At 34.4% G+C, this 15,203-nt stretch overlaps 1 protein-coding gene across 1 annotated transcript; it reads right to left on the bottom strand.

Moving 5' to 3' along the window:
* Positions 1 to 1,864: 1,864 nt before the first annotated feature.
* Positions 1,865 to 13,475, bottom strand: LOC112020984 (equilibrative nucleotide transporter 3). Its single transcript, XM_065782519.1, is given in 14 exon segments — positions 1,865 to 2,134; positions 2,137 to 2,176; positions 2,265 to 2,326; positions 2,329 to 2,522; positions 2,898 to 3,036; positions 3,039 to 3,057; positions 3,148 to 3,323; positions 3,615 to 3,698; positions 3,701 to 3,722; positions 4,025 to 4,168; positions 4,271 to 4,426; positions 4,866 to 4,970; positions 5,108 to 5,173; positions 13,253 to 13,475. Coding segments are annotated over 13 exon segments (1,278 nt in total). The 5' UTR covers positions 5,150 to 5,173; positions 13,253 to 13,475; the 3' UTR covers positions 1,865 to 2,039.
* Between the last annotated feature and the right edge of the window lie 1,728 nt (positions 13,476 to 15,203).

Here is a 15,203-nt window from a genome sequence, read left to right as displayed (position 1 = left end):
AGGAATATTTCAGGAAGTCCATGAAACTCAATGGAAATCTAAGTTTGATGCTGCAGGGATATGGTGAGATATCCAGTTCATCATGCTAATTACTTTATGAAGTTTGAGTAGTTTGTCATCAACTTTTGTGGTTGAATTGCTAGGCATGAATACTGCCTCTGATAATATGGTAGCTTAGGTTCTTAAAGTGAAGGAGGTTATGTGGACTTGCAGAAACTATGATCGCAATGTGCAGAGTGATTGTTTCACCCAATGTTTTGTATCAATGCGGGAATTGTATGAAAAGTTTCTTGCTCTTGGAGTGTCCTAACTGAGTGTTAAGTTATTCATCTAGTTTACGATAAAAACTCTTGCCATTGGTACAGGATTTGAATCTCTTGGGCTGGTGACATCAGTGCTGGTATGTTTTGCCGTTCTCATTTTTATTTTTCCTGGTATTTTTTTTAAAGCCTTTCTTTTTTGTCCATTTTTTACTTCTAATACATGTGAAGTCAGACTTCGGTTTCAGGGGTGTGCCTAGATGGAAAGACAATCAAACCTGAAGCAGCACATGGGACAGTTACCACTATTACTACTGGCTCCATTTGAGAGGTGGTGAAACCAGCATAAACATCATAGCATCAATATTTGCTTGAACACGAGGTCTTGCACACAGGTATCAGATTAATTTCTTCTTTTATTGATGAGTTTTGTATAATTTTAGTTTGTGAATTTGAAGTTTTAGGAATTGGATTTTTCATATAAATCTTTGTGATGAGCAATCAAGTACAGGCAAATGGGCACAAGACTTTTGGATTTACTGTGAAACTGGGAGCAGCATGTGTTGGAACAGTCAAATCAGGGAAGATGACAAAGGATCTTGAACTTCTTATTCATGGGCTCAAGTAATTGCTGTCAAAGGCTATTTCTTTTAAAAGTTATGCTGTTGTGCTTAGTTTATATACAACAACAACAACAACACACATACCTTAGTCCCAAAATTTGGGGTCAGCTATGGATCCTCAATTGATTATATTGGATCGGTCATATGAATTCTTTTCTTCCATTCTATACTATCTAAATTCATGCTCTTATAAAAAAGTTACTTCTACTAATGTTAGTTTTTATGTATAGTAAAATCTTTCATGTTTTTGTAGGGTTATTCTGTCACAGCATCAAAATACACAAAGTGACCATCTAGAGTCTATTTTGATTAGTTGGGGTTGGGGAGAACTTTTACTTTTTATTTTTAATGATATAGAAAGGACTGCTCATTTATGTGTATGTCTTGGTTGTACATGTTAATTGCTACAGAATTTTGAACCCTAGCTGCAAATAATATGTTCGATTTTCAGATGTTTCACTACTGTCATTAAGAAAAGGCGTGTATGGAGTATTTTTGTGAGGATACTGATTTGATGTGAGAAAAGCCTATTTGCCATCAACTATTTCTTTTAGCTTATTTACTTGCACACATTTTTAAAGAATTACTTATTTTTTAGGTAAAACCATATTTTAACTAGACTCTTTTTTATTTTTATAATTTAAATTTATGTAGGAAGTTGTGTCCTGCTTTGGACAGTGAATGACTAAAATGCTGAAAATAACCTCATGTTGCTAATTGGCTATGATATCTAAATGTATGTACGTATCAAAATCAGTGCTGTTCATGACATACAATGGTATTATACTGAATGTGCTCTAGTTGCAATGGATTCTATGTGTGTCCTGCTGAACTCAATTCTATGGCTAACTCCATATTTCTTACATAGGACACAATATTGTTTGGTTCATAAAATTTCTTGTACCTCCGTCATGTTTAGTTATGAGGTTTTTGATAGTTTAAAAAAAATTATAAAATGTGATGGCTATAAAATTAACAATATAATTCAAATGCATAAAGTTTATTTATGAGATTTTGATAATTTAAACAAAATTAGAAAAGGTCATGGCTATATAATCAACAATATAATTCCAATGCATAGAGTTTAGCATTTGCTATTCATCTAATGATTTTCATTCTGTTAAGTGATAAATGGTCAAGAGGAACTGACTTTGCTTCATTTATTACAATAATAACTTGGATCTCTAAAACCCACTTTACCTATGAGCCACAACCAATCAAGAGCTACTCCTGCAAATAAACCACATAAAAACACAACACAAGCAAATTGCCCAAAGCATTTTGCTCAGGTCCCTACAAAACAATGAAACCAATAAATATTAATCAGGAATCACTTAACTTATATTTACTGCACATTATGTAGCATGCTATGTCAACTAACCTTGTAACCTTTGGGCGCCACTGTAAGGACACAGACAGTAAGGTAGCCATTAGATACCCCAATAAGGATGTCAGCAGGATCATCCATCCCTTATTGCCATATTTTGTGCAAAAGTAGAATGCTGGGATAAATAAGAAACGAGAAAGAATTGCAATCATAAGGCCCTTCCTGGATTCTAACTTCAGGCTTTCGATGAGAGGAATGTATCTTGATATCAGATCCCAGACATTGTACATTGCAATCAGAACAGGTGCATACCTGAAAGATCATCATCAATGCGCTAGTATTGTAGTTTCACTTTTATAGTTCACTAGACAAGGCAAATATGTAGGCAACTAGCACATAGGCATAGAAACAATATTATGGTTTGAAACTGCCAACTTTATTCAAAGTGTAATTTGAAACAATGGAAAGCTGCAAAGAAATCATTTAGGGAATGATAATGTTAAATAACTGGACTAATGGAGTATATATATCCAAATGTTACAAGTTTTTATTGAAATTAAAAATGGAAATGATGGTTTTTGATAAAAAGCAGGCTCACTTAGAATACAGTGAAAAACATTTACTCATTCAACTTACATCATTTGAAAAAGTAAACCAAATGTTCCTCTGTGATAATTGTGCACTTACCATGAGCCTAGCCCATGTGTTCCAGTATTTTCATACAAGAAGCCGGGGATAATTGACAATGTTAACACATAAATCAGAAATAGGCCAATTGCATAATCTATATTCTGAAAGAACAATTGCTTATTGCTCAAGCGCTCTAGTGTTTCGCGTCATCTTCATCCTGTGAAAATTTCAAAGGCCATTAGGATATTGCAATCTCAAAACTTCGTTGAGCATGATACAGCATGAGGTTAAAGAGAAGGTGCATTACTCCTTGGTTTGAGTTTGTTTGGATGCCAGCGGCAGCAAGGTCAGATGATACAGTTTTTGATCCTTCTGATGCTGCCTTTGAGCGATAGTACTTCACTATTGGCAGTTTAGCGAAGACAATTGCATAGAGCAGAATACACAGAAACTCAAAGAATGTGGAAATTGCAAGGAACAGTGCTGCAAAATAAAGATGTTTTTTTAGTCATCTTAGCTCCAGAAAATTTATATAAAACCAAGAATTTTATTTTATGCAATTTAGTGAAGCTCAATTTCCTTTTCCTGTACGCTTAAATTCAACTCCATATTGTTGGCTTCTCAATACTAATAATAATAATGTATGAGAAAGATTGAAATTTGAAACAGCACAAACTAGTAAGGAACATCATTTTTCCATCAAATCAGCAATGATTACATATGAGCGAAATTGTGAAAACCATAACAGTCGACTATTAGTAAAATAAGAGCAACATACTAGCCCCTTGCGAAGCCCATTATGAGTTTTCTCAAAGGACACTTTTGTGAGTAGCCTCAAACCAGAGGCCAGAGCCCCGATGCAGCTAGACCACCAAGGAAAGACTGCAGAGCATAAAAAATGGACATGTATTAAAGTTAAGGTTAAACAGATGAAGGCAACAATGAAAATTGTTGAAAACATTCAGCTCAAATATATTATTGATTCCTAAAGTTCTGCCCACGAGAGATTTTATTTCTTAAGTTTAAAATGATCACTTTTAGTCCTTATATTATGTGGTCAAACTAAAACTGACATGTTATCACTCCATAGGGACTTAAAATGACCGCTTTAAACTTCAGCGATTATAATCATTCACGGACTAAAATTTAGGGACGTCAATAGAAGAACTCTTGAGAATATCAACCTGAATGAATTCAGGGCACATGAAAGACAAGTCTCCAAGCATTCCACCTTGAACATGGGCATCTGCAACTCCAAAACAAGCAGAAAGCACACATAAACCAATAAAAGGTCCAATTCCACCTTTCCCTGATGTGGTGAAATCCAACTGTCACCAAACATGTAGGAAGGGAAATTACAATGGATGCAATATGAATTACAAGTATTAGATGGCCAAAATTAAGAATATAAAATGGGAAAATCTTCTTACAACTAAGACTAACAAAGTGCTTGCAAAGAAAAGAGTGTATCCAAATATGTTGCGCTTCCTGGTATTAATCTTTGATTCATTGTATGCTAGTATCGCCATTGTTCCAAGTGCGAATGGTTGATAAACAAGCGTAAGTACCCTTGAAGGATGGTATTTCTTCCAAAGAGAGGGAAAACCTTGTAAGTCTAATTAATCTCAAAACTCATCTTACAATAAATCAAATGAAGTAACAATAGTTTTTTCCTTAAACTATTTTGTAAAACAGGAATAACTAACTCCATTTTTAGGCTCTCAGCAATTATAACATAGAACTCATGGTTGAAGAATCATTTTTTTCTTCCCCCCCCCCCCTTCCCAATTTTAGTTTTCTAGCTTTTCAAAGGGCATATATAATATAAAATATAAACCAAATAAAAGTAAAAAAAAGTTTCAGTTGAGCCTGCCCCTTCTCATACAGTATCAACGTTGAATTTCAAAAAGCTGCGGTTTCTTTCTTGCTTCAAAAGATTAAAGTACTTGTACAATATCTAAAGGGAGCAGTTTTATGCAGTCATCTTTAGCCTCAAAAAATATATTGAAAATAAGCATGACTTACTGGGAACAACTGATAGTAGTAATCTCCAATTGTCAGCATACTATTCCATGACACAAGAGACCCAAGCCCGAGAAAGAAACAAACTACCATTGCTCTATGCTTTCCCTGCTTATTACAGATATTAATCAAATATTAGATATAATGTTCTGATTGAAATAAATTCCACTCAGTCTCTTCTTTGTGAATAGGCAAAATCCCCCAAGTTAATGTTCTAGCAATGAAACAATGTGTGAAGTACAAACCTCAAGCCTTGTTGGAGTCTCAGTTTCTACAGCGATAGTCATGGCTATTTCTCACAAGTCAAGACTCTGCAATAGTTATATACTTTTATTGTGACTGATACTTAAAATGGTCCATTGGAATTTGGAAGCAAACAAAACATTGAAGGAAGAACTATAAACTGAAGAGTTATCATAGCATGATTATGGGAATAAACATTTATATTTATGCAGCCTACTTATGATAAAAAGATAAATGCTAGCATGAGTTTCAACAAGCCTTGTTTATAGGTTTTGAGTAGCAACTACCTCCTTCCAAGTACAAAACTTTCAAAGAAGATTAAAAAAGGTGGTAGGAATGGCTTTGAGAATGCAAAAGGAGTAAAAACCATGAACCAAATGTTCACTTTTCAATGTATTAAAACAGAACGCTTTCAAATTATACAAAGGAAATGCATACTATAATGCAAAAGATGGATACAGAAACCTTATCAAGAGTATGGAAGCAAAGAAAGGAGCTTTAGTTAATAGTTATATAAAGTATGGAGGTGGACTGCAAAGATTGAGAGCAAAAATGGGTGTGGACCATATAATTTTATAAAGAAAAAGAAAAAGAACTAAGATTCTTTTGGTTCTGAATCATGGAAGGACAAAAGGTGGTTGCGATTGATGAATGACTAATGAATAAAAAGGATAGACAAAGAATCTTGGTGGTGAGTTTTGACTAGTGAATTAAAGTTTTGGATGATTAGCTCAAATGTTAGCTCAAATGTATAGTCAATCAATGGAATAAAATTCAGGTATAGGACAAATGTTAAAAGGCAAAGGAATCTCCTATAGTGGTAATTTGCCTTTTTTTTTTGGCTGACAAAACTTCATTTTCAGCAATTTGCTTTAGCCAGTGTTTGATATTGCCATTTCTTAGGAAATTGGGTCGGTTTCATACTTTCATATTAAAAAATCTTCACCCCAGACAAGGACATCAACGTGATCATAGTGGAATCTTGGATGGACCGGAGTTGAAGTTTTTAACTAATAGTAATTGTTTTAATTATGTAGACTTTAATAGCATTTTATTATTACTTTACTAGGTAGATGGATCACAATAACTAGTAATATGAATCCCAATCTAATTTTGAGCACTCTCTGTACTCTGGGTTTGCTTCATGGCAGGGCCTGTTGTTGTTATTTGCTGAATTGTTAGAAATATGGTTTTGAGTTTAAACAGTCTCCACTATCCACTCCATCTTCAATTTATGAGTAATAAAATTTTGTATGTTAGGTTAGACTTATTAAGAGATTTTAAGTCTACATATAAGAGAATGTTCGTAACATAGTTAAATGATTTAATTCATAATTTTTTACACTTTTATTGGTGTGACAATCAAAACCCTTAGTCTCACTACTAGTTAAATTCAGCCTTAATAATGAGAAATTTAATACCAATACACACAAGTATGGTACCTTTTTTTTTTCCTCAAAAGGAAGGCAATTTTGGTGTTTTCTGTTTAAGGGGCAGGGAAGGGAGGGGTAATTGTTTTCAGATGAGTTTTTCTTTTTGGTAAAATTCTCCTCTAATCAGAGGAAATAAAATTAGAAGCTATACAAGCTGGACAAATCAATGCATTTTTTGGGTATATATTAGATGTCTCATTCAGAACTTAATAAAGTGGGATAGGATTTTGATTGTCATGCTAATGAAAGTGTAGGGTTTAAATTGACTTAAGTATTGCAGTGTAGCATAGCGTTTTGATGTTATTTGGATTGAGAACTCTCCTCCTCATGCTTTGGAACCTTTGTAATTTAGTTTAACTTATATTTATTTAGAAATGAAGTTTTAGACTGTTTTCCAAAAATGTGGTTCTAGTTAGCTCAACTGGTAAAGTCTTTGATAGTTGAATAAGAAATTGGGGGTTCAATTTCCGCCTACACCAAAATCCGATTGATGTCTTGGTTTAATGATAAAGAGTATGTATCATCAGGAGCAGATACAACAGGTTGAAACATTCTTTAAAAAAAAAAAGGCTGTTTTCCAAAATATATATATATATTATAACTATAGTAGGGCTTTTTCACCCAAAATTTTATTTAAATCCTTTAATTTTATATTATCTTTCGTTATTACTACTATATAAAAAAAGATATACTCGTATTATCTTTCCTTGTGGGTAGATCCATGGGATTACAGAACCGTTTTCTCAAAATATTTTATTATTTATGGTGCTTAAGCTTCACAGATGAATTATATAAATATAATTCATAAAAAAATAGTGGAACTATAAATACTAGTCAAACTATGGTAGGAGATGGACTCATATATTCCATGACTACTCTTCTCTTGTCTTTTGTTGCATTTCTCTATCTTTTTATTACAAGTTGTCACAGCTCTCATGACTGAAAAGCAAGCCAACCCCATGATAGCATTATAAAGGTAGGCTGAAAAGCCAACCCAACGTGATAACTCTAAACACCAATTGGGTTGGGTCGTTGAGTTTAAATTATTTTGTAAAGCCTGATAAAAATAATTTAGATTTTTATTCAACTCTTTTAAACCCATTTCTCAACAGATAATTACAATTTACTCCTACGTGATAAATTATTACAATTTAGACCATAATCGGGTTGGTTTGTAAATTTTTTAGAGGATTTAGATTTGAAAATGTACATTTTTTTTTTTTTTGTTGAATTAAAAAAAAAAAAAAAAAAGGTCTTTAGTATGGGCTCATCGATCCCATGCCACGTAACGGTAATGGATAAACGTGTATTGTAGGGTTTTCCTGGAGCTACCCTCGAACTGTACATCTTTGAATGCTAAAACAAAAACTCCTACCATCAAGTCATACTCCCATGTGGTCTTAAAGATAATTTTTAGTATTTGAAATTCCTAGTCTCCCAAGTTATATTATTTAGAATAATTAATGGTTCATAATCCATAATCTTGTTTCAAATCAACTTTCCAATCAATTAAATATTATAATAAAATAAAATAGCACTAAAATGACCTAGTACTTTTTCTCGGTGATGGAATATGACTTTCACCTTGAACATACTCGGACTAGAGTGTGCTTCTATAAATGTAAGATACATGCAAATTGATATTCTTAATCATCAAGAGGCATGAGGCTTCTTGTTCTCCAGGTTTCTAAGCTTGGGTCGTAACTAAAACATATTTAATCAGAAATGATATACTATAATGCACAAAATGAGTAAAATATAGAAAACCTATCAAGAGTATGGAAGCAAAGAAAGGAGCTTTAGTTAATAGCTATATAAAAGTAGAGTGGGGACTGCAAAGTTTGAGAGCAAAAATGGCGTGGAACATATCATTGTTTCTATATCTATATTTATATATAAAAGTTGCTCAGTCGAAATTAATTTTACTATCTTATTGTACCGCATCATTCACCTATATTCTACCCCTCCCTCATTTTTACCCTTCTTCTTATTAGTTTTTCAATTTACTATTACACTTCTACCAACCTTTCCTCTTCAATTTTACATTTTTTCTCCCCACTACTCTCTACCTTATAATGTCACTTTTCCCTTCTATCCATGCATCTTCCTTTTATTTTGTCTCTTCTCATCCTCATTCTCTCTCATATATATATTTTTTCTTTTTTTAGCGGATTTTTTTTTTAAATCTTTTAAATTTTTTTTTTCTTGCATTTTTACTTTAAGTTAATGATTTTTTGTATTCTATAGAACTTTATTTTGGGTTGATGTGCTTTGATTTTGTGTTTTTAAGTTGTTATTTTTATTTTATTTTACTGATTATTCTAAAAACTTAAGCTATTGAGATACGATAAATTTAATCATTTAACCACATACTTCTATCACTCCTCATCATGTGCTGGCTCAAATTATCTTTTGATAAGTGAGATCGTACATGTGGGAATTTAAATGGTAAGTAGAGTGGAAGAGATAATGATATCTATTATAGCATATTCAATATAGTATATCAATGCTAATATTTAATGTATTAGAACTACCTTTCTTTGTTCCTGATTTTCTGTACTTCTGGTATGTTCAAAGAGCAGTATTTGTCTTCTTTAGTGTTTCTCCACTGCGTTCGTCTTCTATGGCCTCCCCCACCTCTTCAGTATAGCCTTACTGCTGTAAGGCTATCAGAAGCCACATCAACACTACAAGGCCATTGTCTTCCACAAGCGACTGTCACAGATTCTCTCTACTTCCGTGGCGATGCCATTGTTTTGCCACAAGATTCATCTGTCCTACATATATATATATATATATTTTTAAATTCCGATTTTCAGTCAAAGCCACGCTTGCTGCTACCAACAATCAAAGCCGCAAGACCCTTTCATAGCTCATCGGTTCAAGAAAATTGACCCCACCATCGCCAAGAACACCATCTGTGCATCTTTGAAAGCTTTGTAGCTACGGTTTGGTTGCTCTTTCAGCGACACGGAATCTACTATGTAATTTGGTCCATCCATTCGTCCTTACAAAGCACATCCCATCAATATCCATATCCATGGTTTGCCATATGTCCTTGTAACACAACAACGTGGTTTGGGTTCATTCTGTAAGGTTGAATTTAATCAACCATTTAATTGGCTTTATTCCGTGACCAATTTGCTTGTAATTTAGCACTTAGCAACCCTGTATTTAGGTGGGAAAATTGTAAGGGTAGTGTGTGAGAAGATGTGAAGAAAAGTTCAAGAGTGTGCAAGAAAAACAAAGGCTCGTGGCTAAGGCTCGCGGGTGGATTGCGACTGGCAAGACGTGAAATGCTGGCACGTGAGAGGCACATTGGGAAGCTGAAGGGTCGCGCCAGCTGTCACGCTACAGGACAAAAGTTCTAGTCTGGCCAGGCCGTTATGTCGCGACTTGAATTCGCGACTTGGTCAAGCCGCGAGATCAAGTCGCCAACTTGCCCTGTTTGGCAAAAATTGACGTTTTGCATTCCCTTCTCACCCTACTATATATACACCCTTATACCCATCATATTGAGAGAGCTTCCAGAGAGAATTTTGTGAGAGAAAACCCTAGAGAAAAACAAGATTGCCTCATCCCCAATCTTCATCTAAAGAGACTCTACAAATTCCTCTACTCTCTTCCTCTCAATTGTCATACCTTTGAGAGGTCATTTACCAAACCCTTATCTCACCACACCCACGTCTATGAGAAGGTCCATTTGGTGCTTTAGGAAGCAGTTTGGAAAGGAACCAATATACATTGGTTGATGCTATGGTCAAGTAGTGGAATCTGGCAAGCTAAAGAAGAAATAGGTTCGGCGTAACCTCGTTGGAGCAAGAATCTTGGAGGGCTTAGGTACTTGGGTAGATTAGGCTTGGAGGGTCTTCTGCTGTTCATGTATCCCAACTATATTCTTTAGTGGATTTTATCACCGCTTGGAGGGCGGCAAAGAGGTTTTATGCCGAGGACTTCGGTTTCCTCTTCGATAACACATCGTGTATTGGTCGTGTGTTTACATCTCTCTTTCCTTTATCTTTGCCTCATATTTACTGCTGTGGATGTGTTTATATTTGGCTTAGATTATTTTATCAATTCTGTTATAAGTTGGTTATCATATTCCGCACATTACTTGTTTGATATAAAGCTTGAATTGGTATTTTGTTTCTGGGGGTCTAAACGTTCAAGGGTGTTTCATACCCATATTGAACTTTCACATTCACTTCTAATACTAGATGACATCAACATGGATGAACTTCGCAAAGTGTTTTAGACACATTGGCTGGGTCAATAAATGCTTCCTTCACGGGTTAATGGATGCAAATTCATATGTGGGCAACGGGTGTGAAAGCAAGTTGTGTCATTATGCACAATATGATTTGTGTCACCCTTATGCATAATTAGATCCTTTTAATTGGGCTTGGATTATACTCAAGGTTTTCTCTTACCATGCTGCCAGCCATGTTATATGGACAATCTTGACGATCTTGGTGATTTTGGCTATTATTCAATGTGCACATGCATATTTCTTTTGTACCTGGTTTTATTGATTTTCTTTCTTTGGTCATGCCTATCTTTATGCATTTTACTGATAGTTTCTAATGGTCCGTTTGGATTGAGGGAAGGGAGGAGGAATAGAGTAGAGTAGAATTGGCTCAAAATTTGCATATTTTCAGCTAACTCTAATCTACTCTCCCCAACTCTCTCCTATTGGAAGTATAGTTTAAAAATTGTCCAAATTGATTAGCAAAGTTACAAGCAATATCAATAATATATCAATAAAAAAAGATATGCTCAAATTAACTTATAAGTAAAATAGACAAGTACAAAAGTGTATAAAATTAAGGATTAAGGAAAATTTATCGCCGAGGTACGGAACTAAATCCGCTGTCCTTAAGAAGCGATTTTGACCCCACTAGAATGAATTCGTCAATGCCAATGGCTCAGGCGGTTGCTCTCTAGGATACAACGGCAACTCAGTTAATGTGTACTCATAAACAAAGTTTCAAACTCGTCACAAATGCCCAAGAGAAAATTTTCAACAAAAAACAAAGTGGCTAGAGTATCAAAAGTAATATATGTTTTTTGTTTTTAGTTTTTGTTTTTGTTTTTGTTTTTTTTTTTTTTTTATAACTAATATCATATATGCAAAATTTGATAGTCTTAGAGCTCTAAAAAAGGAAGTAGCTAAAGATGATTAGAGTGAAAAGGGAAAGGCAAAAACAAAGGAATTTTCTTTTCCATTGATGTCACAAGCCGCTATGTATTTTCTGCAAAAACATGGAAAGGTACGGTTGACTATTTTATAAGGAAATATGAGAAGATTGAGGGTTTTGTTTGCTGCCAAAAATTCCCACGCTAGCGAAGGAAAATTCTAGAGCATGGGCTTGGGCTTTACAACAAAATATCACGAGCTTAAATATTAAAACATACCCAACAATCCCCCACATGTTTTAAAATTTTTATTTATTTATTTTTTTTAAAAAAATTGGGCAATCACAAGATGAAATTAGTGTTGATGTCTTGTGGACTTGAATCAACACTTGGTATTTGTATTCTAGAGTTCACAAAATCTTGGTGATACAAGATCTTGAACCAGTTTCATGAACCACAAGAATACGAACACCTTTGCTTGTGAATTCTTAGACGAGTTCTCGATTTGGCACATTTCAGCCATGCGCCCCACTTGGATTTTCATAAGTGCTCTAGAGAGTTTGCCCTCACTCTTATAGGAGGCAGCCCCATCTCCACGCCCACATAGTTGAATTCATTAAGTGTGTACTATCATACAGCACCTATAAAGGCTGTAAATTCATTTAGAGTCTTAAACTCAACCTCAATAGTTTGGTAGTAAGCACTATCTACACCATAGGGAGGGACAGTGAGATCTTATTCTCACTATTAGTGCTATCTTGAATCTTTCCATGATGCCCCTTGAACCTTTGTTGACATAGGTTGGGTTGTCATCATTGGTGATTTACTCAATGGGCTTAAGTCCTATCCCCCTCGATGTATCATATACCAATTGTCTAGTTAGCCCTTTGGTCAGAGGATCTGCAAGATTCTTTCTGACCGTAAAAACTCCATGGTATATATATATATAAAAGTCGCTCAGTAGAAATTAATTTTACTATCTTATTGTATCGCATCATTCACCTATATTCTACCTCTCCCTCATTTTTACCCTTCTTCTTATTAGTTTTTCAATTCACTATTACACTTCTACCAACCTTTCCTCTTCAATTTTACATTTTTTCTTTCCACTACTCTCTACCTTATAATGTCACTTTTTCCTTCTATCCATGCATCTTCATTTTATTTTGTCTCTTCTCATCCTCATTCTCTCTCATATTTTTTTTCATTTTTTAGCGGATTTTTTTTAAAATCTTTTAAATTTTTTTTCTTGCATTTCTACTTTAAGTTAATGATTTTTTGTATTCTATAGAACTTTATTTTGGGTTGATGTGCTTTGATTTTGTGTTTTTAAGTTGTTATTTTTATTTTATTTTACTAATTATTTTAAAAACTTAAGCTATTGAGATACGATAAATTTAATCATTTAACCATATACTTCTATCACTCCTCATCATGTGCTGGCTCAAACTACCTTTTGATAAGTGAGATCCAACATGTGGAAATTTAAATGGTAAGTAGAGTGGAGGAGATAATGATATCTATTATAATATATTCAATATAGTATATCAATGCTAATATTTAATGTATTAGAACTACCTTTCTTTGTTCATGATTTTCTGTACTTTGGTATGTTCAAAGAGCGGCATTTGTCTTCTTTAGTGTTTCTCCACTGCATTCGTCTTCTATGGCCTCCCACCTCTTCGGTATAACCTCACTGCTGTAAGGCTGTCAGAAGCCACATCAACACCACAAGGCCATTGTCTTCCACAAGCTACTGTCACAGATTCTCTCTACTTCCGTGGCAATGCCATCGTTTTGCCACAAGATTCATCTGTCCTACATATATATATATATATATATATATTTAAATTCCGATTTTCAGTCAAAGCCACGCTTGCTGCTACCATCCATCAAAGCCGCAAGACCCTTTCATAGCTCATCGGTTCAAGAAAATTGACCACACCATCGCCAAGAACACCATCTGTGCATCTTTGAAAGCTTTGTAGCTGCGGTTTGGTTGCTCTTTCAGCGGCACGGAATCTGCTATGTAATTTGGTCCATCCATTCGTCCCTACAAAGCACATCCCATCAATATCCATATCCATGGATTGCCATATGTCCTTGTAACACAACAACGTGGTTTGGGTTCATTCACTTCTAATACTAGATGGCATCAACATGGATGAACTTCGCAAAGTGTTTTAGAGACATTGGCTGGGTCAATAAATGCTTCCTTCACGGGTTAATGGATGCAGATTCATATGTGGGCAACGGGTGTGAAAGCAAGTTGTGTCATTATGCATAATATGATTTGTGTCACCCTTATGCATAGTTAGATCCTTTTAATTGGGCTTGGATTATACTCAAGGTTTTCTCTTTCCATGCTGCCAGCCATGGTATATGGACAACCTTGACGATCTTGGTGATTTTGGCTATTATTCAATGTGCACATGCATATTTCTTTTGTACCTGGTTTTATTGATTTTCTTTCTTTGGTCATGCCTATCTTCATGCATTTTACTGGTAGTTTCTAATGGTCCGCTTGGATTGAGAGAAGGGAGGAGGAATAGAGTAGAATAGAGTAAAGTAGAATTGGCTCAAAATTTGTATATTTTTAGCTAACTTTATTCTACTCTCCTCCACTCTATCCTGTTGGAAGTATAGTTTAAAAATTGTCCAAATTGATTAACAAAGTTACAAAGTAATATCAATAATATATCAATAAAACAAGATATACTCAAATTCAGTTGGTGCAAATGGCTCAGATGGTCGTTCTCCAAGATACAACGGCAATTTTGTTAATGTAAACTCACAAACAGAGTTTCAAACTCGTCACAAATGCCCAAGAAAAAATTTTCAACAAAAAACAAAGTAGCTAGAGTATCAAAAGTAATATATGTATGTGTGTGTGTGTGTGTTTATTTTATTTTATTTTTTTATTTTTAAACTAATATCATATATGCAGAATTTGATAGTATTAGAGCTCTAAAAAAGGAAGTAGCTAAAGATGATTAGAGTGAAAAGGGAAAGGAAAAAACAAAGGAATTTTCTTTTCCATTAATGTCACAAGCTGCTATGTATTTTCTGCAAAAACATGAGAAGGTGCGGTTGACTATTTTAGAAGGAAATATGAGAAGATTGAGGGTTTTGTTTGCTGCCAAAAATTCCTACGCCAGCCAAAGAAAATTCTACAGCATGGGCTTGGGCTTTACAACAAAATATCATGGGCTTAAATTTTAAAACATACCCAACAATCGGGGTGTACAAAATTTTAAAAATAAATAAATTAATAATAAAAAAAATAATAAAAAAATTGGGCAATCACAAGATGAAATTAGTGTTGATGTCTTGTGGACTAATTGAATCAACACTTGGTATTTGTATTCTAGAGTTCACAAAATCTTGGTGATACAAGATCTTGAACCAGTTTCATGAACCACAAGAATACGAACACCTTTGCTTGTGAATTCTTGGATGAGTTCTCGATTTGGCACATTTCAGCTAGATGCCCCACTTGGATTTTCATGAGTGCTCTAGAGAGTTTGCC

Source organism: Quercus suber, unplaced genomic scaffold (assembly GCF_002906115.3).
Source record: "Quercus suber isolate HL8 unplaced genomic scaffold, Cork oak 2.0 scaffold_305, whole genome shotgun sequence".
In the NCBI taxonomy this organism is placed as follows: domain Eukaryota; kingdom Viridiplantae; phylum Streptophyta; class Magnoliopsida; order Fagales; family Fagaceae; genus Quercus; species Quercus suber.
The sequence above is the reverse complement of the archived record's forward strand: the minus strand, read 5'-3'. Positions and strand labels throughout refer to the sequence as shown.